Source organism: Elgaria multicarinata, chromosome 10, assembly GCF_023053635.1.
Source record: "Elgaria multicarinata webbii isolate HBS135686 ecotype San Diego chromosome 10, rElgMul1.1.pri, whole genome shotgun sequence".
Taxonomy (NCBI): Eukaryota; Metazoa; Chordata; class Lepidosauria; order Squamata; family Anguidae; genus Elgaria; species Elgaria multicarinata.
The window spans coordinates 16,244,984-16,270,908 of record NC_086180.1 but is presented as its reverse complement, the minus strand read 5'-3'; the positions used below and the strand labels follow the sequence as shown (position 1 = coordinate 16,270,908).

Sequence of the window (25,925 nt, the reverse complement as noted above, 5' to 3'; positions counted from 1 at the left end):
GATTGATATGTCAAAATAATAAACCCTTCACTAGGCAGCAAGCAAGTGTCACATAAAGAAGGAATCTCACCCCCCGTTGCCATTATGGCAAATTGTGAGCGTTGAAGTTTTGTTTCCTTCTCCAGGGTAAACAGTGTATTGTTCTTTTTCCTCCCTTCAGATTACTTCAGCTCTCAGTAAAGAGGCTCTTCCCCGCAGAGAACTAGATGAGGTAAGAAAGCAAATGTAAGCCCTTTTGTAACGCAGAGTTGATAAAGCTTGGGAAATGGCAGACACTGGATTGTATGTCACACTAAACCATGGTTTAGAGCAGCCTTTTCAGATGTTTTCGATTTCTACTCCCGTCAACCCCAGCCCACATGAGCAATTGTTGTAATGCTGGGTGTTGTAATCCAAAACATCTGGAGGGCACCAGACTGAGGAAGGCTGGTTTAGAGCATGGGTGGGCAGAAAGTAGATCTCCAGGTGTTTTGGACTTCAACTCCCAGAAGGCCCTGCCAGCATAGCCAATGGTCAGGAACGCTGGCAGCTGAAGTCCAAAACATCTGGAGATTTACTTCCTGCCCACCCTTGGTTTAGAATGACATGAATGAACTAGAATGAGCAGAACTCCACTGACGATCTTTACTATTGGGCTGAATCGTATTGGAATAATTCAGCCTGTGTCAGGACCTCAAAGCTCCCATGTAGAGGAATTTATGCAGACCAGCATATTCTCATTCTGGTCACAGATTTCATGGCTCTTGAGATTTCTTGTGTTGAGAAAATTTCAACCCAGTAATAATGCTTGTCTGTAATGGCAGCTGTTCCTCGAGCTAGTCCCTGCTAATCTCTCTCTCTTTCTCAACCCTTGCCCAATCTAGAAAGTGATGCTATCCCAAGCTGCCGGTCCTGCAGTTTTTACTGAAAACGTCCCCTTTCAGTATGAGCTATCCTTCCTCTTAATTAGTCTGGTATTCATGCAGTAATTAGGCTCTAAAGCTGCAAAGTATTTGTCCCCTGACTGCACTCACTCCTTTGTCAGCGTGGGTTGCAATTATCCTTGTACAACTGTATATTTTTTGACAAGCCTTAGTCACTGTGTTGCGAGACGACTTAGAAAGGGGAGTGGAAGGAGGGAAGCTGGTGCCCTTTTTTTATTGCTGGAACTGCAGGTTTACTAACACTTGGGGCAATTGGGCTCTATTTGGGGGCTGGCTTGACTGCACTGGTGTCTTTCTCTCTGCTTCAATCATTGAAACGCACCCTCTTCTCGTCTGCGGGGAAAGGCTCTTGAGGAATCTGACCAGTCTGCACAGAGCGATGGCGAAGAGGGTCTGCCGGCTAAGGATCAGCTCTTGGCAGAGGTACCCGTTCTCTTCCATGCTAAGGGTGCTGTACGCGTGGGTACTTATTCACTGCCTCCAAGCTATCTAGTTTGCTCTTGAATGGGTCTGCATGTGGGTGTACGTTGGATGCACACTCATAGCTAGCCATATGTATATATGACTGAGGAGAATAAAGTATGATGTACTAAGGCAAGACTGTAAAAATTCTAAAAAGTATCCAGATTCTTTTGCACCAGACTTGACAACTTGAGGAAATATGCCAGTTAATCTAAGTTGTGTGTATTTCCTGCCACATTGGGCTGGTTTGCACATAACGGCAATTCCTAGGTTGTTTCATCCAGGAATTGCCATGGTGGAGTGGGAGCAGATGCACACTTTCTCTCCCAAGCACGCGACTCTTCTGCTTTCAGTCAACAACTGGTAATGTCCGAACCCAGGAACTTTGGGTTGTTTAGGGGTTAAACAACCCAGAGTTAACCCAGCAACAAACTGTGGGCAATTGTTGTGTTTCGGACATCACGATAACCCAGGAAAGTGGAAGCAATGGGTATGCGGGAGGCAGCGTGGTGACAGCTGCTGCTCCACCATGGCAGTCCCGGGTTAACCAACCCAGGAATTGCCATTACATGTGAATCACTTTGAGGCCATTGGGCAAGGCAATTTCAGTGAGCCCCCTGCCTCAGTGAGCCTACCTACTGACCATGGTTATCACTAGCTGCTATCGCTCTTTGTCCTCTCACCATTGCTCCCACTTGCTTGCTTGACAGGCAGAGAGCCAGTGAGCAGGTAGGCAGCAGCACCTTCTGTTCCTCCTTCTCATCACCACCATTGTCTGGGCCGGAATGAGAGGCAGGTGAATAAGCGCTTTGCAGTGGTGAAGAAGAGGAATAATTCTGTGTGTGTGTGTGTGTGTGTGTGTGTGTGTGTGTGGGTGTGGTTTGTGGGCCCCTGCTGGGCCCTATGCAGATGCCCAACCATGTCTGTCCTGGACGCTGACTCTGATTCTAAGGATCTAAATACATTCCTCAGGCCTGGCCCAGTGGCCTAGGAGGCAGGTGACCTTTCTCCATTGACCCCACATGCATGCTGCTAGTCTCAGAACAAAAGAGCAGGGAGACTGGGATCTGCCCCACAGCCAAAGACCCTTGTGATGTGGGGCAGTAAATACATTGAAGGAGGCAGGTGCTTGTGAAAAGCGTATCAGGAAAGCTGAAGCTGAGATGGGCTTCCTGTGCTCTCTCCACGCTAATGGAAGTCAATTCAGATGAAGTCCTCTAAACGTTGGACAATTAGCCCTGGAAGGAGGCAATTTCCAATGGATGTTTTCCTGGGGAGGCCGACCAGTTCTCTCGGTATCAGGTGCTCAACCATGCCTAATTTTGATGCTGGCCCTGCAACCCACCCCCACCCCCACCCCAGATACGAGGCTCGGCTCTGCTGCTTCCTTGTTGCCCAGTGCGGCATATAAACTCCCTTTTTGGGAGCATTGACAGCTCTATGACACCGGAGGGCAGCAATGCCCAGAAACCTTTAACGGAGCAGCTTTCCGTCTTGAAAAGAGGTGTAAAAGCCCCCAAGTTGCTCATTCTCAGAAAAGAGGCCAGAGAGGTAAAATGGCATCAGATATGTGTGTGTGTGTGTGTGTGTGGTTTAATACACGTTATATCAGCTTCCCCATTATGTTGAATAGAATGAAATATGAATGCTGTGTTTCCAATTGTATCCCATTAGTGTGTCCAGAAATATTCTTTAACTTGGGAGGGCTAATTAAAGTTTCCCTGCAGGATTTACACACAGTTTGCCAGCATCCCTTCTACGAGGATGCAGTTCATTAAAAAGAAATAAGTCTCTCTTCCGTTTTTGCCCCCCCCTGACTTGGGAGGTTTGGGGTATGTGCTTATAAAGCTGGTGCGTATATGTTGTGTTTCTAGCACGAAGGGACTTACACTGACACGTCCCTTGTAATATATGTGCAGCAGTAACAACGGCCTCCCATTTCTAAGCAGCCTCGTCGGGAAATGACCGTATGGAAGCATAGTTTGCCTTTCCAGTGCAAATTCTGTGCATCTTAAGAACATAAGAAGAGCGCTGATGCTGGATCAGACCATGGGTCCATCTAGTCCAGCACTCTGTTCACACAGTGGCCAGGCAGCCATCGGCCAGGGATGAACAAGCAGGACATGGTGCAACAGCACCCTCCCACTCATGTTCCACAGCAACTGGTGCACACAGGCTTATTGCCTCGAATACTGGAGATAGCACACAACCATCAGGGCTAGTAGCCATTGATAGCCTTTGCCTCCAGGAACTTATCCAACCCCCTTTTAAAGCCATCCAGATTGGTGGTAGTGAGTTCCATAATTTAACTATGTGCTGTCTGAAGAAGTACTTCCTTTTATTTGTTTATTTGGCTTGGGACCGCAATACCTGATGGAACGCCTCTCCCGACATGAACCTACCCGTACACTGCGCTCAACATCTAAGGTCCTCCTCCGAGTGCCTACTCCGAGGGAAGCTCGGAGGATGGCAACAAGGGAGAGGGCCTTCTCAGTGGTGGCCCCCCGACTGTGGAATGATCTTCCCGATAAGGCTCGCCTGGCGCCAACGTTGTTATCTTTTCGGCGCCAGGTCAAGACCTTTCTCTTCTCCCAGGCATTTTAACAGCATTTTAACAGCATTTAATAACGTTAAGTTTGTTTTAATGGACCCCAGAATTGTTGTTTTAAATGAATACTGTTGTTGTTTTTATACTGTTTTTATGTTTTTAAATTTTTTTGTATACTTTTAGTGTCTACTATTTTTAATTGTTGTAAACCGCCCAGAGAGCTTCAGCTGGGGGGCGGTATATAAATGTAATAAAATAAATAAATGAAATAAATTTTTCCTGGATCTCCCACCAATCAGTTTCATGGGATGACCCTGTTGGGTCCTAGTATTCTGAGAGAGGGAGAAAAATGTCTCCCCATCCACATTCTCCATACCATGCATAATTTTGTACACCTCTATCATGTCTCCCTTTAGCCTCCTTTTGATTTGGATGTATGTCGACAAGTCCTTAACAAGCACACTAAACTGCGTTCTTTCTCCCTGCTAGAGTACCAAAGACGAGATGGAAGCGCTGCCATCTGCAGATGAAACATTTAATATTTCTATCACCGGAGGTAAAAACAAACAAGCCAACTTTTGTACAGGGCATCTTCAAACGTGGCTAAATTCGGCAGTTTGACATTTCTTCGCCAGGCTGCAATGGTGATTAACGGCATGTCTTTTATTTTCCTTGAGACAGATATCGATGGCTTAATCACTCAGGCGTTGCTGACTGGCAACTTTGAAGGCGCCGTCAATCTCTGCCTCCATGACAATCGCATGGCTGATGCCATTATATTGGCTATAGCTGGTGGCCAGGAGCTGCTGTCCAAGACACAGAAGAAATACTTTGCAAAGACACATGGAAAAATTACCAGGGTATGTAGGCTTTTAAGCTGAAAGTGTGGGCAAAACGTGTGTATCGCAACCTCATCATTTATCCAAAGGATTAGGCAGGCATCCAGCAGAATCTGATAATCCAGAGATCAGGTTAACAGGTGTGTCTAGTTACAGGAGAATATGTTAACGTCAGATTATATTTTTTGTGTGGGGAGACGAGTGAATTCAAATAATGGATTTATTTATTTATTTATTTATTGCATTTTTCTACCGCCCAATAGCTGAAGTTCTATTGTTAGTCAGGAGTGGGCTGTAGGACTGCAGGTTTTACCACCATCACCACCAGCCACTTTCCAGAATGAACTCTCTTCTCTGGCCTTAACAGCAATTAACACTGATGTCAGTATAACTTTTAATTGCATTTAAGGCAGGAGCAGGGAGCCTGCTTTGGGGAAAAGCACATAATCTGTCCTCCTTTACCCAGTCACTTAGCCAGTCTTGACAGATTGGTCTCATAATAGGTGTACCGGCCCAAGGAAGTTCAGGTAATGGGAGCTCTACTTCACATAGAGCAGCCTTCCCCAAACTGATGCCCTCCAGATGTTTTGGACTACATCTCCAAGAATCCTTGACCATTTACGCCATGCTAGTTAGGCCTGCTGGGAGTTGACGTCCAAAACATCTGGAAGGTTGGGGAAAGGCTGACCCAGAAAACATCCTTGGATGCAGCTAACATGGAACATTCTCCTGTTCTTTCTAGGGCTGCAGTGTGGTGTAGTGGCTAGAGTGTTGGACTGGGACACGGGAGATCCAGGTTCTAGTCCCCGCTCGGCCATGCAAGCTCACTGGGTGACTTTGGGCCAGTCGCTGACTCTCAGCCCAACCTACCTCACAGGGTTGTTGTTGTGAGGTTAAAATGGAGAGGAGGAGGATTATGTACGCTGCCTTGGGTTCCTTGGAGGAAAAAAGGCAGGATATAAACGTAGTAGTATAGAAAGAAATGTGATAGATTTTGTACAATCTTATTTTAAAAAACAGTGTCTCCAAATAAGTAGGCAGCAGGGTTTTGTTTTGTTTTTTAAACAAGTGGTTATAAAAACTGCAAATTGCAAGCTCTTCTCTCACACCCAGACAGAATGTCTCTCCTATGACTACTATTATTTACATCATCTAAACTCAAAGAAAGTGTGCTTCTGAAATAAAGTGTATACCTGCACGCACATCAGTGCAATTTTAACTAACTTAAGGGCGCAATCCTAACAATTGCGCTTCCATTTCCATGGCCTGGTTTGTTTTCTATCTGTCCCCTCATTCTGCTCCGGTTGACAGCTGTTCACACCTCCTCTAGATCGAAGTCTTCTTTGTTCGTCCCGACAAAGGCCGCTGTGACGCAAAAGTAACTCGGTTCTCCGGGAGATGTAGATAAAGTCATTTCGGCACAACTTTAGGCAATCAAGTTCCTGAATTAGATTAGCAAGATCCAGGAAGTTCTACTGATAAAACAAAAGGTGCCGTCGCCTGTGCCAATCTACAGTTTTTAGTGGCATAGAGATTGATGAATAAAACATTTGAAAATACCAGATAGGCAGCGCTGAAGAGGTGTAGAATTACCTGCCAGCAACAACGATATGCTGTTCTGCTGGACTTTCTCCTCTTTCCACCTGTTCTCATATGGCTCTGTTTTGTTTGTTTTTTCATACATACCTCTAGCTTTTCCTCTCCACTCTCCGCCATTTTACATACACCGTATTCTAGTTTGTATAATCGTATACTTTTGAGGGAGGGAGGGAGGGAGGGTCTTGTTGTTCATTGTACGTCTTCCGATGTTCAGTGTCTACAACGTTAAAAAAAAACCTTAACATTTTAATGTATAGATGGAGAAGTACAGATAGATGCGCGTGTTTTCTGCCACCATCGCTGTCCTATATTTACTGCACTTTCATCATGTTTGAAGCTGCGAACAGCAAAAAAGAGGAGAGGGTGTCGCCAGACTGTAAATGAGCTTGTGGGGGTGTAATAAGATATGAGAAATATTGGGAGATAAAAGGAAAAGCAGGCAGGTTAAAGGGCGGGGGGGTGTAGAAAGTCAGAGTTGATTAAGAGGGTGACCGGAAGCCAGCATGGACAGAATGAGATGGTAAAGGGACCGGAGAGGGGAATGACTTTTATCGGAGGTGTCCCCGGTTGACTAAAGAGAGGAGATACGACTGGTCAAAAGCTGAGCAAGAAGCAACAGGTTGTAGTAATGGCCGCCACTTTGGATGGCTTTAAAAGGGGGTTGGATAAATTCCTGGAGGAGAAGCCTACCAATGGCTACTAGTCCTAATGGCCATATCCTACTTCCAATATCAGAGGCAGTATGCGTATGCACACCAGTTGCTGAGGAACATGGGTGGGAGGGTGCTGTTGCACTCAGGTCCCGCTTGTGGGTCCCTAGTTGACAGCCATTGCATGAACAGAGCGCTGGACTAGATGGATCCTTGGTCTGATCCAGCAGGGCTCTTCTCGTGTTCTTAAGTTTTAGTGGTGAAGGCAGGACTGGCATCAAGGGTAGACACAGTTGGGCCACTGCCCAGGGCTCAGACCTCAACATGGGCTCACTGACAAGAGCCTCCTGTACCTTCTCCTTCTTTTCACCGTTGGAACCTTGTTGTTCACCAGCCTCTCGCTCTGCCCAAATAACAGTGGTGGTGGTGAGGAGAAGGAGCAGTAGATACCACTACTGGCTCTCTGCCTGTCAAGCGAGCAAGTGGTGGTAAAAATGATGAGGAAGAGGATGAGGAACAAGACCAGCTAGTGACAATGGCAGTGAGAAGGTGGACTCACTGATGGAGGGGGGGCATTGAGGGTGTCTTGCCCAAGGGCCCCCAACAATCTGGAGCTGGCACTGGGTCAAAATGGCAGGTATTTGTGAGCATGGGCTGAATTTTAGCAGTAGAAATGTAAGGCCTAGTTCAGGGGTATTCAGGAAGTAGTTCTGAGTACTTACTGGTAGAGCTCTGGGTGATTTGCAGTAGATTGGAAAGGATTTCCGATGGCCAGTTGTTCAACAGTAACAATGTAAAATGACTCCTCGCTCCTCCAAGCTTGAGGTTATCAGGTTGTGAGGTAGTAAATTGGACTGCATCACTTCAGACCCCAAGTTGAGGCAATTGAATTTTTGAATGTCCCTGTATGAAAAATAAACTCCCTGTAAGTGGAAAAGCTAATCCAACCAAGAGGGCTGAACCACCACTTTTCTCACTTTTATATACTAATTTTCTACTTGCAAGGCTTTAAAAGAAATGTGGGGGCATTCAAAAATGTGATCCTCAGCCTGCACTGTGAAATGACACAATGGCTGGGTTCAAACAACACGATAACCCACACTCAAGAGGTGAGTATGGTTTGAGTGTGAACCATGGGTTATTGTGCTGTCTGAACTCAGGTGTGATAACAAATCCTGGTTTGTTAACCACAAACAACCCACAGTTCACAACCCAACAACAAATGATGGGTTCTCTTCATGGGTTGTTTGTGGTTAACAAAGCATGATTTGTTAGGACGGCACAACATGATACTTCAGCAAACCATACTCAACCCTTGAGTGTGGGTTATTGTGTTGTCTGAATCCAGTCAATACATTCTTCCACCCATTCATGTGGAGACCCAGCCGTGACGGATTGCAGTTGAAGTGATCCAAGACCAAAGTTTTAGCGCAGTAGTAGAAGTAACAATAATGTTACTGTACAGTATAAATGTTACTGGATCCTGTTTTAAAGCAAGACTTACAGAACCTTTTAAAATTCTTGGCTCTTAGTGCATTGTGTATCTCATGATTGGGGGCCCTTCGTCGATAAGATACTCGGCGCTGGGAAAAGACATTCTGAATGCACAATTTGTGTTTCTTCCTTTCCAGCTCATCACTGCAGTTGTGACCAAGAACTGGAAGGAGATTGTCCAGTCTTGTGATCTGCAGAATTGGAGAGAGGCTCTGGCTGCTGTCTTGACTTACGCTAGACCAGACGAATTTGCAGCTCTCTGCGGTAAGGAAAATGGACTCTGATGAAGTGTCGGGTTACTCTCTTTGATGTAAATGTAGCATTTATTTTTAATACACCTCGTGTTTTCTTTCAGAGAAATAGTACACAGCCACATTTCAGTTACTAAATAATTCCTTTAATTTTGGCTCTTGGGATTTTAATTCCTGAAACTGAAAATAGCGTTCCAGTTCTTAAGTTCGTCACATCACTTAAGTGTTCCCCCACCTCATTGTGCTAACAGTGGTCCATTGGTCTATGACAGGAAGGAGAATTCATAGGGGAGGCAGACATTCCGGAGCTTGGCAGTGTTTATCATCTATTGCCGGCTTCCCCCAACCTGGCACCATCCAGATGTACTGGGGTACAACTCCCATTATCTCCAGCCAGCTAAGGTCTGGTGGAAGGCTGGTCTTTTGGCTCAAGTAACATCATAGCTTTATTGTTCTCTTAGAGAGCTGCCAATCAAAACACAGCAGCAAGGAATGTTCTCTAGGAGTTGGGCCCTCTTTGCTTACTTTACACGAGAACTTTCTGGATCTTGACCCGCCTTAGTTTGTAATTGGTGAATTCTGAGGTCTGCTGAAAAATTACTACTTATAGTGAAAACCATGTAACCTTGTTTTACCTATTCAAGGCCCTTCTAGGGACTGCAATGTATTAACTGGATCTGATACAGTGAACCAGTTTGCATGTAACAGCAAATTATGGCTTAATCAGCCATAGGTTAACCATTGGGTTGTTTAACCCCTAAACATCCCACTGCTCCGGGTTTGCACATCACACTCAGCAATCCACAACCTGGATGATCGTAGATTGCTGATTAAAAGCGGAAATGAGGAGCGTGTGTGGGAGGCAGCAGGCTCACTTACTCCTGCTCATGCAGAGCAAATCTTAAGGTCAATTGAACCATGTCAAATTACTTGCCACCACCTTTCTGACTCCGTTCAGATGATCCTCCAAAGCGTGGTCATGGTTTGGACAATTGGCTATATACCACAGGCTTGTGTGCTTCCTCATTTTCCCTCCTCTTCCCACTCCGTTGCTGTGTCCAGATTGGGAAACTGTGGTTAGGACTAACCAGAGTTTGTCTGAGTTGGATGTCCCAGGAAACAGTGATTAGATGAAACCAGCAGGTGGAGGAGCAGGTAGGCACCCCCGAGTGGAGGAAGGAGTACGTGACCTCACAGCACATGCTTCTGATTTGGAAAATGGCTGCCACACCTGCCATTTTATGTGTTTTAATGATTTGGGCATTTTGTTAATACTAATTCAGTTGTGTCGTTCCTTTGCTCTTATTCCTGATTCTTAGATTTGTTGGGCGCTAGACTTGAAAAGGAAGGGGACAGCCTCCTGCAGACGCAGGCTTGCCTGTGTTACATTTGTGCTGGGAACGTGGAGAAGCTAGTTGCCTGCTGGACTAAAGCCCAGGACGGAAGCCACCCGCTGTCCTTGCAGGTTAGCGTCTTCATTAATTGGTTCCCTTTAGGCAGGCTCCCTTGTGAGATACGTGGCGTTTCAAACTTCATGTGAAATCCCATCGGCTTTTGGAGGCCCCTTTCATTACTTCCATTTCCCATTGGCTGCTAGATGTTACAGTAAGACATGGGTGGGCACCTTCAGAGGATTTGGGGGGCACTTTTGACTCCTCCGAGCCACACTCCTGTCGGATTCGGTGGTGTCACAACAGCCCAAAGAAACCAAAACTCTCAACCCACTATAGAAGCTTAGGAAGGTCACTTTTAGCTTGTTTTCAAGCTCGATTTGTCCTTCATGAGCATCCGTAGCTTTTTACCACCGAAACAGCGGTTTGCCGATGATTCTTGTTTTTTGCCACTGTCACACCACCAAATTTGGCAGCACAGCAATGGGGACCACAGCTGAGGACAGGACGGGGTGTGTGTGTGCATGTGATCTGCCCGCCCCTGGTGTAAAGGTAACAAATAAATGCTGCCGTATTTTTGTCCTGTGGTTCGCGCACTTTCCCCCCCTCTACTGTTGCTCAGCTGCAAAGTTGTAGCTCCCCCGTTCTAGTGCTTGGGCTTGTGGAAATAAGCCAACTGTGGTCTTGTGCCACTTAATTGCCTGTGCTCCAGTAAAACTCCCGCTCTTAAAAGGGATGTGGCCACCACCGTCACCTCCACCAACCCCTGCAAATTGGGTACCACGTACATTAGTGAAGCTCTTCTTTGAGGGGTGCTCTACTTCCCACTTCATTATTGGCTCTTTTCCTTTTCCCTTCCGTCTTAACCTTCCAGGACCTCATTGAAAAAGTGGTAATCCTGCGTAAAGCGGTCCAGCAGACGCAAGTGATGGATGCCAATGCTGTAGGGGCCGTTCTGGCTGAAAAGATGAGTCAGTATGCCAACCTCTTGGCTTCTCAGGGCAGCATTGCTGCAGCATTAGCTTTCCTTCCTGCTAACACCAACCAGGTAAATGAGCTTAGCTTCTTCTTTTCTCTCTCTCTCTCTTTTTCTTTTAGTTTTCCTTCAAACTTTGAAAAAACAAAACTTTCTTTTGCAATATAGATGCTAGATAAAACCGACAGTTGAAGACAGTTTACTTACTACGTTTATATCCCACCATTTTCTTCTTGCAAGGAACTTCATGGCTGAGCGGGGACTAGAACCCAGATCTCCTGAGTCCCAGACCAAACTTTTACTACTTGGTGGTGTGGTTTTGTGCATGTTAAAGTGAGAGGTGAAACACTGCATGGCAGCCTGCAAAAAAAAAGTCAGTGTCAGGCTGAGAATGAGAGCAAAGGCTTTACTGGAACTATAGGGATTGTACTAGTATGCCTGACAGTACTTCTCTGCATGTCTCTCTCTGAGGAATATTTTTTTAATCTCATTCACCATGAGAATTATCTCCCTACTTCTCTTTTTGCTGGGGGGACTTGACAAAAACTCCTTCCAACTTTTTGACTTGAGTTCATGATGTCGGAAGTCCGCCCGTACTAGGGTGGTGATATGTCACCTTTTCTGGGGTTGCTGAATAAAGAATGCAGATTGGGTACAGTCTGAATTAAACTCGCAGAATTTAGCAGCCTTCCTCAATCTGTTGTCCTCCAGATGTGTTGGGCTACACACACACCCAGTTCACACATCTGGAGGGCATTGGCTAGGGGACTGCTGTTCTAAAGGATTGGGGAATGGACCAGGAGCGCTGGTCATGGGTACGTGTGTCAGTTGCCTTTTTTTATGGTTTGCAGCCAAACATTGTGCAGTTGCGGGACAGAATTTGCAGAGCTCAAGGAGAGCTTCCCAGGGGCCCGGAGGCACCAAAGGCACCTTACGAGAGACAACCTGCAGCCAAGGGAAGAGTTGGGCCTGCGACTGGCCAGATGCAGATGCCACAAGCCCCAGCCCATCAATATTATCAGCAGGTAAAGGACCAGCCACACTTCAGCTTCCGGTTAGGCCACTCAAAACGTTGTTGTTTGAATTGCTCCATTCCGTGTTCTGAGCATCGCCACCACTGGCGTGGGTAGGAAGAGCCTCTTCTAAGCCTTTTGAATAGCGACTCGTGTGCGTGTCTGTGTGCTTTTTACAATTTGTACAAAGGCATCTTGTGCTCCCCATTTCTAGAAAGCGGTTTCGGAAATCTTTATCCACCATTCTGCTTGAAGTGTTACATGATGGCCAAATCAGCTTTTATTAATCATAGAATCATAGAATAGCAGAGTTGGAAGGGGCCTACAAGGCCATCGAGTCCAACCCCCTGCTCAATGCAGGAATCCACCCTAAAGCATCCCTGACAGATGGTTGTCCAGCTGCCTCTTGAAGGCCTCTAGTGTGGGAGAGCCCACAACCTCCCTAGGTAACTGATTCCATTGTTGTTCTGCTCTAACAGTCAGGAAGTTTTTCCTGATGTCCAGCTGGAATCTGGCTTCCTTTAACTTGAGCCCATTATTCCGTGTCCTGCACATTTTAAAAATAAAATGCGCTTTTAAACGCAAAGTGTTCAGTCCCAAAATACTGCTTGGAAGCCTTTATAAAATCTGTTTTCCTCCCGCACCCCCTTGCTTTAATTCCCTATACGTAGGGTGACCATATGCAAAGGAGGACAGGGCTCCTGTATCTTTAGCAGTTGCATAGAAAAGGGGATTTCGGCAGGTGTCATTTGTATGCATGCAGCTTCTGGTGAATCTCCCTCCTCATCACAACAGTTAAAACTGCAGGAGCTATACTAGAGTGACCAGATTTAAAAGAGGCCAGGGCACCTGCAGCTTTAACTGTTGTGATGAAGAGGAAATTTCACCAGGTTCCCCATATATACAAATGACCCCTGCAGAAATTCCTTTTTCAAAACAACTGCTAAAGATACAGGAGCCCTGTCCTCCTTTTCATATGGTCACCCTACTATACGGGTCTTGAAATTTGGTTGTGTTTACCGCTGTCTCCCGTTCTCATAATACTAGGACCCAGTGGGGTCAATCCCATGAAACTGATTGGTGGGAGGGTCAGGACAGATAAAAGGAAGGACTTCTTCACACAACGCATAGTTAAACTATGAATTCACTACCACAACGTGTAGTGATGTCCACCAATTTGGATGGCTTTAAAAGGGGGTTGGATAAATTCCTGGAGGAGAAGGCTATCCATGGCTACTAGTCCTGATGGCTACGTGCTGCCTCCAGTATCAGAGGCAGTTGGGGAACATGGATGGGAGAGTGCTGTTGCACCATCTCCTGCTTTGTTAATCCCTGGCCAACAGCTGGTTTGCCACTGTGTGAACAGAGTGCAGTACTAGATGGTCTGATCCAGCATTGGCTCTTCTTTTGTTTTTATGTTTTCTTCAGCTCAGAGTAAGCCAGCTAGTTTCCCTCCAAAGCTTATGTCTCCGTAGTCTACCAGTATAGTTGTCCAACAGCTATGAGAGCAAATTTATAACTTAGTTAATGCGGCCCGTTTATAGCAGGCTTATAAATAAATAGATAAATTGCCTGTCTTGGTTGTCTGTGGTGAGCAACATCCTTCCCATAGGTGACCAAGGAGGTAGGTATGGAAAAGAGATGAGTCGTTCTTTAGGCCACAATGGCTAGCAGAGATGTTTGTGGACAGGATGGTTGCTGAACATTTTTAGAAGCTAGTAACTTCTATAAGTTTATTTTATGGATGGGACAAATGTGACATGTATTTCATTATTCCATTGCCTCTGATGAATTGGGCAGGGCCAGCAGCCGAGGTTGTGGGTACACTCTTCGGGAAGCTTCTCTTCTCCTTCCTCAGGCCAAAGGGTGCGTGTTAACAAAAGCAATTAACTGCTCCACCTCCCAGTAATCTTACACCTATTGGTTTTGCAGTAAATTGCCTTCGTTAACGCTCACGCTTCGACCTGGAAGCAGAATTGGAGGTCAGATTTCTCTTCAGGCCTTGCAACCAGGCAGGTGGGATATGAGCAGCTCAAGGAGAGCGATTGCATCCAAAGCACAGATGGTCAGGGCCGGCTTTTGTCAGCCATTGGTGCTTTGAAAAGATCTGCAAGTCCATATGAGTCAGGTAGGCAGTGTTAGGTGGGTGAGCCAATTAAAAGCAGTTATATTGGGGAATAGGAGGTGCTAGGCTGGAGAGAGCCAATTAAAAGCAATATTATGTCAACAGTCTGCATCTATTAGTGAATGGGATGAATTTATTGTAAGATATTAGGAGGTACTACGTTGCAGAGAAAGGGGCTGTCCGTGTATCCCAGCCTTGTCCATCCTGATGCCCTCCAGATGTTTTGGACTACAACTGCCATCATCCATCATCAGTGGCTATGCTGGCTGGGGCTGATGGGAGTTGTAGTCTAAAATGTCCGGTGGGTACTAGGTTGGGGAAGAGTAGCGTATCCAATCCTAATAAAAGAGGGAAAGCATAGTTAAGGTTCAGAAACCCACTATTGCTAAAGGATTGGTTTGGGATGGCAAAGACAGTTTGGAACTGCAGATGTAATCAGATGTATTACTGCAGAGTCCTAAAGAATTGAGTGACATTGTCTTGCCAAGTATAACCCACCTACAGTGAGAGTTGGGGGCTCTCCTTCTTTGGATTTAGGAAAGAGTCTTGATGGCCACTGGACAAAGATGCTTTCATTGCAGTCTTGCATTGAGCAAAGGGTTGGATTAGTTGACCTCCAAGGTCCTTCCAAAATGTTATGATTCTGCAATGTGAGGGACCGGTGCTTAATCCTCCATTTCCATGCAAGCCTGCTTAATTCCAGTTTTGGAGCCTGGCTTTGGGGCAGGGGAGAAAGATTAAGAACAGCTGGGAAGGGGGAGGGAGAAATGGTGGGCAGGGTAAGAGTTAAGCGCCCTTTCATGTTGTCTGCAAATTCTCCCCAATAAATACTTTGATCCCTTATCCGCATGACACTGTGAGCAGTTTTGCCAAGGTAGCATCATGCAAACTTGGTTTAAGCTAACCAGGATTCCCCTCGTAAGCAAAGTCTGAAGTGTGCTTACAAAAATCATGGTTACAGGGGAATCCTGGTTAGCTTTAAACATGTTCATGCCAGTTCTAGCATAATATTAGACGGTGGTTACACGAAACCACAGGAGGGGAATTCTATTCTTCTCCAAACCATGGTTTACAGGAGGGGAATTCTATTCTTCTCCAAACCATGGTTTACAAGTCACCCTGTTAAGTCCATACCCAGGCCGTTGTTGTTTTGCAAACAGAAATATTGTGGTACTGAACGATTAAGTAAACTCTGAAAGGAAATGGGGGCATTTTTGTGCCTGAAACCAGGTGCATATACTTAATTTGACAAGGCTTGAGAAGCGAGTGTTGTTTCCTAATTGTTTCTGAGCTGAACACCAAAACCCCAATAAGTACCTATCTGTGAAGGAGACTTAAATGTACACCAGTATGCAGAAAGGAAGCGGATCGCTGTTTTGGGATTCTAGAATTAAAATATGGACAACTGCATGAGACACACGCCGTCTTTGGGGGTGGGGGTGGGGAGATAAATGGACCAAGTCCTTACCTTTGTGTAGCTTAACGACATAAGTAAAACAATACAGAAGGCAGGCAGTTAACAAAAATCAATCAAATGTAATGCACAAGGCACACGACGGCTAATATATAATAAATATCAAAGCTGGGTTAAGAGAATACTTTTTATCAGATATATCAATTTATATATTCTATATATATACAATATCGTTGCTGAAACGTGAAATAACATTGATACAGTTTATATTAACAAGTTGAAGTGGGTGAGTGTTTTGACAAACAATGGAAAAGTCGATGATGAGGAGCAAATGCTATAGCAGAAATATTTTATACCAAGAGGACAAACGGGTTTTTTCAACGTTATTTTTTACAAAGAGAGTAAACAAGGCAAACGAACCACACTGTTTTTACGAAGAGAACAACTTTTTCAAAGAGAACAAACACGGCTTATTCAAAGGGAACAACCGGTATCCTGGTTTTTTTCAACCTGTTTTGCGATAAGCTTTATCAGACACTGTTGTGTATTAGCACCATCGTGAAAGCTATTGCCGTGGCTCGATGGAAGGATTCATTCCTCAGCTCGATATAGAAATTCACTTGAAGTCCCGGCCGGAATTGCAAAGCCTTACATAGCTATATGCTCAGCTGCGTCAGCTTGTTCCTATAAAACGGTATCAACGTTATTTCATGTTTCAGCAATGATATTGTATATATAGAATATATACATTGAGATATCTGACAAAAAGTATTCTCTTACCCCAGCTTTGATGTTTATTATATATTAGCAGTCGTGTGCCGTGGGAATTACATTAGTTTGTTTAACTGCATAGCAACATTTATCGATTTTGGGGGGAAATACCGTATGTGCCGTATGTACTTGTCCATGTTTTAATTCTGCGAGGCATAGAACTCTAGTGCAGCCTTCCTCAACCTGGGGCGCTCCAGATGTGTTGGACTGCATCTCCCAGAATGCCCCAGGCAGCATTCTGGGAGTTGTAGTCCAACACATCTGGAGCGCCCCAGGTTGAGGAAGGCTGCTCTAGTGTCAACACTGAGTTTTGTGTTCTCTGCTCCAAATTCTTTACTTGTATGTTTTGGATTTCATGCTGCATGTGGCCCCGGGGTTCCTCTATTCATTCATGTCTTAACAATAGACGTTTCTTTGCAAGCATGACATATAAGGATGGCTACCTTTAAACGTTTTAACACTGACAAGTGTGCTTCTATTTCAATCTTTCATCTATAAGCTATTTGGCACCTAGACCGCCGTTTTCGGTTCATTTGTGTCTGCGGCAAACGATGCACAAGAGCGACAGTCTGGCAGAAGTAGCATGTTCAAATCTCTTCTCGGAGATTGCAGAGCGCTCCTGAATGTTTGCTCGCTTCCCCCAGTGTGCTTCGTCTTTCCGCTCCCCTCCCGTCCCTTGCTGCTTGGCTCCTCGTGTGCCAGGATCGAGATCTTAAACAAATCCTCAATACTAAATGGCATGAAAGACAGAAAACGTTGTTTTTATTAGTGCGCTTTTGAACATTCTGGCTGTTTTGACAACCTTCGGGTTGTTGTTGTTATTATTATTATTACTATTATTTATTTTTTATTTTTCCATGATTGGTATCTCTCTGTTCAATTCAGGTTAGAGTTGCCCCTACTGTCACTACCTGGAGTAACAAAACCCCCACTGCCCTTCCTAGTCATCCTTCTGCAGCCTCTCCCTCTGAGACACAGGTATAACGTCAATTATTCCTCTTTGAGCAGGATCTGCTCTCCTTCTATATACCTTTTTAAATATCTACCCTTGCGCCCCACGCCCTTCGTGCCACGCATCCCTCTCCCTGCAGCCCCCTTGCCTCTTCATACACTTCGTAATTCCCCATGCGTTCCCGGCCATATGGGGAGCAGTCTCAGCTTTTCGACCCAATCAGGTGTCATTCCACCTCCCCCTGTTGCTATTGCTATCGTTCAGGATCCTTGCAGAAGCCTAAAGGAAAGGTCAGCTGGCCCTTGAGTCAAATTCTGAGTCCAGGCATTAATCCCAATAACTTTAGTTGGCAGTGGGGGGAGACAGATGGGCTTAAGTCATCTAATCTTCCTTCCCCACCCTTGGATTTCTCCCTAACGAGAAGAAATCTAAGGATTTAGCCCTTAGAAAACATCTTGAAACAGATGATCACACAGACACCCAAGTAATAAATTCAGCATATGTTAGCTTGCACCATTTCACCAATGTCTTTGCAGCCAGCTTCTTGTAGCCTCTTACATAGTCTATCTTTACGTTCAAAATCCCTGGCGTGCAACGATGGTCATATGAGAAAGGTGGGCTGTAGAAGGGAATTATACGTGGGTTAATAATGGCTGCTGTGAGTTCAGAACCTTGACATATGAAAACCATAATCCCAGGACCGTCCTGCATTGTGGCCACAAAGCAGACCTAACTTCATTTTAATTTCCCGCTCTCTAATTTGTTTCACAGGGAGAAAACGTCCCCCCTCCTCCAGGGTTTATTATGCCAGGGTCCATCAATCCGAATGCACCACCGCATCAGCCTGCACCTCCTGGCTATAACATGTATTCGCAGGTGGCGTCGCGGCAGGCATATCCACAACGTAAGCAGTGACGATCTCCTCCTCTCCCATTTTAATTAACAGGGAATTCTTGTAAACTTCCTTCTGTAGATTGGGTAGAGCTTTGTGGGATGGTGTAGTCTATAACCTGACATGGTGTCGGACCTCTTTCAGCCCGAGGGCCGAATTCCATTCTGAAGAAGCATTCGGAGACTGCATTCCAGTGGTAGGCGGGGCTAAAGGCAAAAGGGTTGTGGCCAAAATATCAGCATATTTTAGTTTAAAGCTCTTACTGGCTGGGTTCACCCAACACGATAACCCTCACTGAAAGGTTGAGCATGGGTTGTCGTTGAACTGTGGGTTATCGTGTTCTCTGAACCCAGCCGCACTAATAAACCATGATTTGTTAACCATGAACATGGTCACTGCCAGTAAGTAAAGCTTTGGAGAGGCATTTCAATCTTAGAATGTGGAGAAGCCCATGCAAAAGCGGGGGGACCCCGATCAGCCGGGGGAAAGGGCGGAGCAAGGGGAAAGGGCGTGGCCATCTGCAGCATCCAGGAAAGCTGGATTGGGGCTCCAGGAAAGTTGTCTTTGAAGTTCTGCACCCCTGCTATAAAGCAGCTGGCCGCCCGCAGGGTGAATCTAGCCTCCATTCGCTCAGGTAGCCCTACCAAAAATTAATCAAAAGGTCCCATGAAGTTGATTGTACTTCTTCACACAGGGCATAGTTAAACTATGGAATTCACTACCACAAGATGTGGTGATGGCCACCACTTTTGGGTGGCTTTAAAAGGGGGTTGGATAAATTCCTGGAGGAGAAGGCTATCAATGGCTACTGGTCCTGATGGCTAAGTGCAACCTCCAGTATCAGAGGCAGTAAGCCTGAATACACCAGTTGTTGGGGAACATGGGTGGGAGGGTGCTGTTGCACCGTGTCCTGCTTTATTGGTCCCTGGTCGACAGCTGGTTGGCCACTGTGTGAACAGAGTGCTGGACTAGATGGACCCATGGTCTGATCCAGCATAAGGGCACTTCTGATGGTAAAAGTTTAAGCCACTTTTTCTTCGCTTCCCAAAAGATTCCCCCCCCCCCTTCAAATTGTAAGAATGACCCAACGCTCGTTCTTCATCTCTCTTTAGACCTTGTTTATAATATGTAAATAAAGGTATTCATTCTGGATACTAGGCCTGAGTGCCTTTTCTGTGCTCAGGCATGGGGAAAACGCATGATGCTAGATCACACCAGATTTGTTAAGCAGCACGACCACGTGTGATGAGGGCAAGAGACGTATCTGCCTCTTGGACCCCTGCGTGGAGAGCGGCCTCTGAGAATATTGCCATAGGCCATCCCTGTTTTATAGTAACCTTATAAAACCCGAGAATTGGCCAGAAAAAGCAGGAGATAGATACATTTTAAATAATAAAAATCGGACTACTTTTGGGCTGCTTTTCCTGTCTTATCCCAAAGGCCCAGAATGGCTTGTAACTGTGTCTTATATTATCCACCCTGGGAAAGAGCTAGTAGGTCCCACCGAGTGAGATTTATGCCTGAGCATGGTTTTCATCCTGCTTCTCTGGCTTTCTCCCTTTCAAACCCGGTCCTTGGTCCACCGTACTGGGTGGGTTGCTATTAGGATTGATGAATGTTTCTTGCAGGCATGAAATAAAAGAGCTATAGGTTTTGCAATAAAATAACTGCAACCTTGTGGTATTCCTTTGAGTTTCCTCTTGCTTTCCTCCCACCCTGCCCAAGTTAATAACTAATGTTCTAGTGCTTAACAGCCAAGCAATTTCTATTCCAGGAGCGGGGTGGGTGGGGGGGGCAGAGCTTTTTTTGATCTTACGGGCCAAGGAATTGTCAATCCGGCGCTAATGGCTATAATTTCAAAGGAAGAAATGGCGTTCCACTGAATCCCATGTGTCTTCTAAACTAGTAAACGCTACTTACATAAGTTCCGATGTTCTTTGTTTTGATTCTTAACTCTGCGTAGAGATGGATTGCAGTTTTCTTTTTAAATGTTAACGAGGAACCGAGTCCAAATCTGTGATCTGGAATAATTACCCGCGCATCCCCTTCTCAGGAGGGCTGTGTGTGTTCTCACTGATGAGTCAGGCCTCACTTTTGCAAACTAACGCTCTCCTTTTTCCCCCTCTGATGTAGCTTGTCAGCCAGCACAGCAGTATTCTTTCGGAACGGGGGGACCGTCGCTCTATCAGCCCCAACAGCCGCCCCTCGCCCCTCCAGCTTCGGCCTCCTACGCGAACCCCAACCCTCCTTACATGCCCCCTAACCCTCCCAGTTCCATGCCTTCTCCCTTATACCCAGCACAGCCCCAAGCCTCTCCGACCAGCTTGAACCCGAGCTCTCCTCTCCCTCCTCCCCCTCCTCCTGGCTCCTCCTCCTTCCAGCATGGCAGGCCAGGAGCCCCAGCCTCTTCTCTGCCGTATGCGCTGCCTTCTGGACCAACAGGTACAGAGCCTGCAACCTGTGAGCTCGCTGCATCCCAAAGAACAGGTCTGCGCTTGACAAGGGGGCTTTGGTTTCGCATTTTGGAAGTGGGGTGGGGTGGGGTGGGGGATCACGTTTCATTTATGATTTTTATTCCCGTCACTAATATTGCACGTGTTGTGCTGGTTTGGTTTCCCCGAATGGTGCAATGTTTTGCTTTCCCTTTGGTGTTTCTAAATGCGTCGTCACCGATTGTAGAAGCCAGCAAGTGGAGTATCCAGAAATGGACCCAGAGCCATCGGTTGCCTATGGAAAGGAGGCTGTCAAGCTGATGTGCCATTGCGGAAGGACCTTGCTGTCCTCTCCGCTCCTCTACTTCAATTTCTCACTTTAACAAGGGCATCTTCTTAAAGGGTGACCTAAAACTGCTGACAGAAAGAGACCCAATGTGTTAAATGCTTGTCTAAATTAGCTGGCGACTCCAAATCAGTAGCTTGTAAGAACAGGGAGTTATCTAGCTCAAGGGAATCTGGCTCCTCTTCTGTTTTGTTTTTATCATGCCCCAAAATCGTTTCACCAATTGTTTGCAATCTGTGTTCTAGCACCCATGAGTCCCCTTGCTGTAGGCTGTGTGCCCTATTTACTTTATTGAAATGTTTATCCCACCCTTCTTCCCATAGAGGAAGGGCGGCATGTATGGCTCTCCCCCTTACCTGTTTTTGAAGTGGGCTGAGAGATCATGACCGGCCCGTGATTAGAACCCATTTCTCCCTGGTTCGAACCACTATACTGCATTACTTCTCCCAGTACAGGGTTTCCTTACATGTGACCTGGAGTGGTGGTGAAGCTACTTATCTCTGTGACTTGAACCCATGGTGCTCTGGAAAATCTATTAAGGCTTCTACCGCTGCAGTGCAACCAGGGTGGATTTGATTTAAATCATGATTTAAATCATGATTTAAACCACTACTCAGAAAGACTCGATTTAATCATGTGACTTCCCCCCCACACACAAAAGGTGCACTCTATTCATTTAATTTTTTTAAACTTAGCACTTAAGAGGTAAAGGGGTTGATTCTGTGTACATAGGTTTGCAAAGGCACAATGGGATTGTGCCGCCCAGAGAGTTGTGAACCGCCCAGAGAGCTTCGGCTATTGGGCGGTATAAAAATGTAATAAATAAATATAAATAAATCTCTGCAGACGCAAATTCACAGTTTTGAGAACTGTAAAACCAAGCATCTGTGATAATATCTTCTAGATAGAAAAATTGCCCAGTAATCTTACAGAAACCTCTGGAAGAGCATGGCATTGTGAATGGATTAATGGAATTCATTTACCCCAAAATTTAAACATTGTGTGAATATACAGCCTCATGCAACATAATTAAAAACCAATCCTTATTTCATGATGAATAACCATTGGACTATAATGTATCTTAAATAGAAAACTACCTTTAGATTGATTTTTTTCCCCTCAAAAAGCATTTTATAAAAAAAAATCCGATTCTTTTGGTTTTGCTTTTTTTTAAAAAATCGTTGATTTTTAGCCACCCTGAGCGCAACCATAAATAGGCCAACACGCTAAGCCATGGTTAGGCCGCTAAGCCATGGTTAGGCCGCTAACCCTTTTGCAGCGAATGGTTAATGGGTGTGTTTAAACCGTGGTTATGTAGCCATCATGGTATGGTTCACACGACATGCTAAGCCAAAATGTTTACCTCAAAATGCTTAACCACTGTGGCTTAGCGTGTCATTTGAACGGTGCCCGTGTGTATTTATGGAAGCATGAAAATTCCAGAAGCGTCATAGTTCCTCAAAGCATCATGGGAATGACAGTTGTAGTGGCAGCAACCACACCTCTACAAGCACTGTGTAAAGCAACCCTTAATTGTCACCTTTTTAGCCCCGGTCCCTAACAAAGATTGCTCCATTAATAGGGTTAGAGTTGGCTTTAGATGAATGTGGAATTCGATTCTTGCTTAAAGTAGAAGTTGGGAACATTTTGTTCCGATCTGTTCCGTTAAAAACAAAAACTTCTGAAGACTGCCATCAGGCTACGCTTGTAAAAAGTGCATCATAATTCTAAACAGAACAAAATGTATTGGCTGGTGACTCAGCCTATCAATCCCCCGGCCCTTTTTATTAATTGAAAAGTATTTCCCCCCCCCCTTTGGAGTTCCACCAGTATTGATGAAACAATTTAGAAACACCTTTTAACGGCATGTCTTCCCTTCCCATAAACTAAACAGAAGCATGTGTGCATGACTAGAACCTTGCATGGTGTGCAGAATGAGTGGCCTAGAACCAAAGAGCGATTGTGACACTGCTTCTGTTAATGTGTTTTTGTCTCAGGTAGCAGACCTGTTTCTTTATAGTTGTCATTCAAATCTTTTTTCCTTTTTTAAAAAAATAATAATAATCCAAATTGGTATACCATAAGAGGTAGATGTATGGATTGTATTTTGTCAGGGATAACGAGTTTTGTGTGTGTGTGTGTGTGTGTGTGTGTGTGAATGTGTATACAATATAAGTAGGACTGGAGAACCTCTTTCAAGGGCCAAATTCCATTTTTGAGAAGTTCTTGGGGGCCACATTTTGGCAAGGCCGAGAGCAAAAGGGGCGTGGCTAAAAATGCAGGAAATGTTGGCATATTGTAGCTGAAAGCCCTCACTGGCAGGAACGACACCATAGGAGAGGCATTTCAGCTTTTTCAAATAGGGAGACACTGTGCAAAAAGCCAGGAAACCACCAAACAATGTTGTTGTGGGAAAGGGGTGGAGCCAGGGGGAGTGGGCGTGGCTATCTGAGGAACTCAGTAGGGCCGGGTTTGGCTCCCAGGCTGAGGTTCCCGACTCCTGATATAAGGGATAAAGGGGGGAGGTGTGTGTGTTTCGCCAGGAGGTGAAGGGAGCGAGACGCCTGGAGATTAAAGTCTTAGTTGAAATGACATTACTTACACAGCAGCTGCCTTTGCAGACTTTTAAGGCTGTTGCCCTTTTGTGTTAGAAAACCAGATTAGAGCACTTGGGGAATTCACGTCCAGAATATAGAGCATCTTGACTCATTTTGCAAAGGGTGCTGGCGACAGAAGGTTTCCAGTCGCGACGGCTGGATGCCTCCAGCTTGCAACGGATTGGTTCAAAGCCGGTTGCGGCTGCAATCCCATATGCACTTACCAGGGAGTAAGTACCATTGGAGTCAACGGGGATTACTTCTGAGTTGGTGTGTGTAGGATTGTGCTGTTAAGAACATCCACCAGATGTCCGGAATTAAATTTTATAAACAGATCAGCCACAAATAAACAAGGTTTCTTAGACGCGGTCATGCACCCAATGACAACACGGAGCGCAGCAGGCACTTGGAATCATTGCCTACATCATTCCCTCCCCTCCTTCGTGGTGTTTACTTGAGGTGGTGGGAGCAGCAGAAGGAGTCCTATGCTAAGCCCTGGAAGAGAGCGGGCTTCAAGAGGGTGTCCCCGTATTCTGCCCCTTGCCCGTGCACGCTGCTTCTTAGATACCCAGGGATCCGTTACTTTTTCCTGACTACTTCGCATCCTGTTTCCGTGCAGATCTATAGATCTGACACGGGCAAAGCACCTCAGCTTGGGGGCCTGATTCAATAACATAACCACCTGTCCTTGACAAATATGTGGCAGTTTTATTAACCGTAGATGCTGGATTGTTTAAACAAACAAAAAAAGGAAACTGTGCCTTAGCCAGGTGTCCCCCTGATGACTGACACTAGTCAGACGCAGCTGATTTTAAGCAAAAATGCATTGCCTTGCCACACCCTAGATTCCTTCTTCCCTGAATGCAAATGACTATAAATCCAGCGTTTTCAATTAAAAGTCCATTAACTTGGCCTTTAGGGATGATATCGCTTTTGAATTGAGCGGCTGGGAGAGAGGCCAAATTTCAGGGTGTGGAGTCGCTGGGAGAGACAGGGCATGGTCTTAGGATAAATCCAGGAAGAGTGGCACAGAACAGGTCGTAGCTCCGTGTTAGAGCACCTACTTTACATGCAGAGGGTCTTGGGTTCGACCCCCAGCATCTCCAGGTAGGGCTGGGAAAGAATCCTGCCTGAAACCCTGAAGAGCTGCTGCTGCCAGTCAGTGTCAATAGTATTGGGCTGGATGGACCAAGCACTCAGTATGCAGCAGCTTCCTATGTTCCTAAGAGTGGAAGGCATGTTCCAGCTGCTTGCCACCATTTTACTTCGGTTTACATGTCTGCCCTGCAAACTTAGGTCAGCCTTGATGGGGCCATCCCGTTTTATCCTTGCAATCCCCCTGTGCGGTTAAATGAAGCCGAAAAGAGAGTCGCCCTCATGAACTGCCCAGTGAGTTTCATTAATGGGTGGAAAATTTAAAACCAGGACTTAACCAGTCCAAGCCTAGCACTCTCCGCTAAACCAGTGATTTTCAAACACAGATCCCTCCGGACCCTGCCGTTCCTTGGAAGCTTCTCCTCAAGAAGATCACAACTGACAAGCACTTTGAGACATTTTATTTATTTATTTATTATTACGTTGATATCCCACCTTTCTTCCCTGAGGAATCATGGTTCGCAAGGAATCCAAGGCAGCTAGCTTACATAAGCCTGCTCCATTTTATCATCACAACAACCCTATGAGTTAAACAACCCTCGTGACTAATTGGGTGGTAAAACTGATAAGAGTGGACTATTCTGACGTGTTTTCTGTATCCTTGCAAACATCAAAAAGCTAATAAGAGAGATGGATCTTCTTTTTATCACCTCTTGAGTTGTTTTTGCATTTTGTCTGCAGAATATCAATCCGTACAAGAACGAGGCAGTATCCTGCAAGGTGATTTAGGTACCTAATAAAATGGAAATCATTGAGGCACAGCATGGAAATACCTAACGAATCGCACAATAGCAGTGCATGTGACCAAAGATTCAATACCCTGGGCTAATAATTCTTGTTAAATTCAATGAAATTTAACACCTAATAACATTTAATCAACCGGAACAGCAGAGCTGGGCTTTATATCTGCAGATGTGAACAACTTTTAAAACAGACGTTTATAATACACAGTAGTATTCTTCTAAAATATTAATTGCCATAATCTGCATTCTTAATTATTGAACGTCCTTTTTTGCAAGCAGGACAGTATGGCTACATTTTGTGGTCGAAGTAGCTGAGGTGATCCAGTTCTCAGAATAGTTCCCGCTGTCCTTC

The 25,925-nt window shown here is 45.4% G+C and overlaps 1 protein-coding gene across 13 annotated transcripts in view; it reads left to right on the top strand.

Moving 5' to 3' along the window:
• The window catches only part of SEC31A (SEC31 homolog A, COPII coat complex component), a 65,154-nt gene that overhangs the window by 29,616 nt on the left and 9,613 nt on the right, over positions 1–25,925 (top strand). For 2 of the 13 annotated variants that reach the window (XM_063135905.1, XM_063135906.1), the window contains exons 13-24: positions 161–211; positions 1,269–1,346; positions 4,423–4,489; positions 4,615–4,793; positions 8,653–8,779; positions 10,086–10,231; positions 11,032–11,205; positions 11,985–12,158; positions 17,342–17,434; positions 18,180–18,312; positions 20,434–20,787; positions 25,512–25,559. In XM_063135905.1, coding sequence (XP_062991975.1) covers positions 161–211; positions 1,269–1,346; positions 4,423–4,489; positions 4,615–4,793; positions 8,653–8,779; positions 10,086–10,231; positions 11,032–11,205; positions 11,985–12,158; positions 17,342–17,434; positions 18,180–18,312; positions 20,434–20,787; positions 25,512–25,559 — 1,624 coding nt within the window. The remainder of the gene's footprint in view (positions 1–160; positions 212–1,268; positions 1,347–4,422; positions 4,490–4,614; positions 4,794–8,652; positions 8,780–10,085; positions 10,232–11,031; positions 11,206–11,984; positions 12,159–17,341; positions 17,435–18,179; positions 18,313–20,433; positions 20,788–25,511; positions 25,560–25,925) is intronic. The other 11 variants (XM_063135908.1, XM_063135907.1, XM_063135915.1 and 8 more) reach the window with 11 other exon arrangements.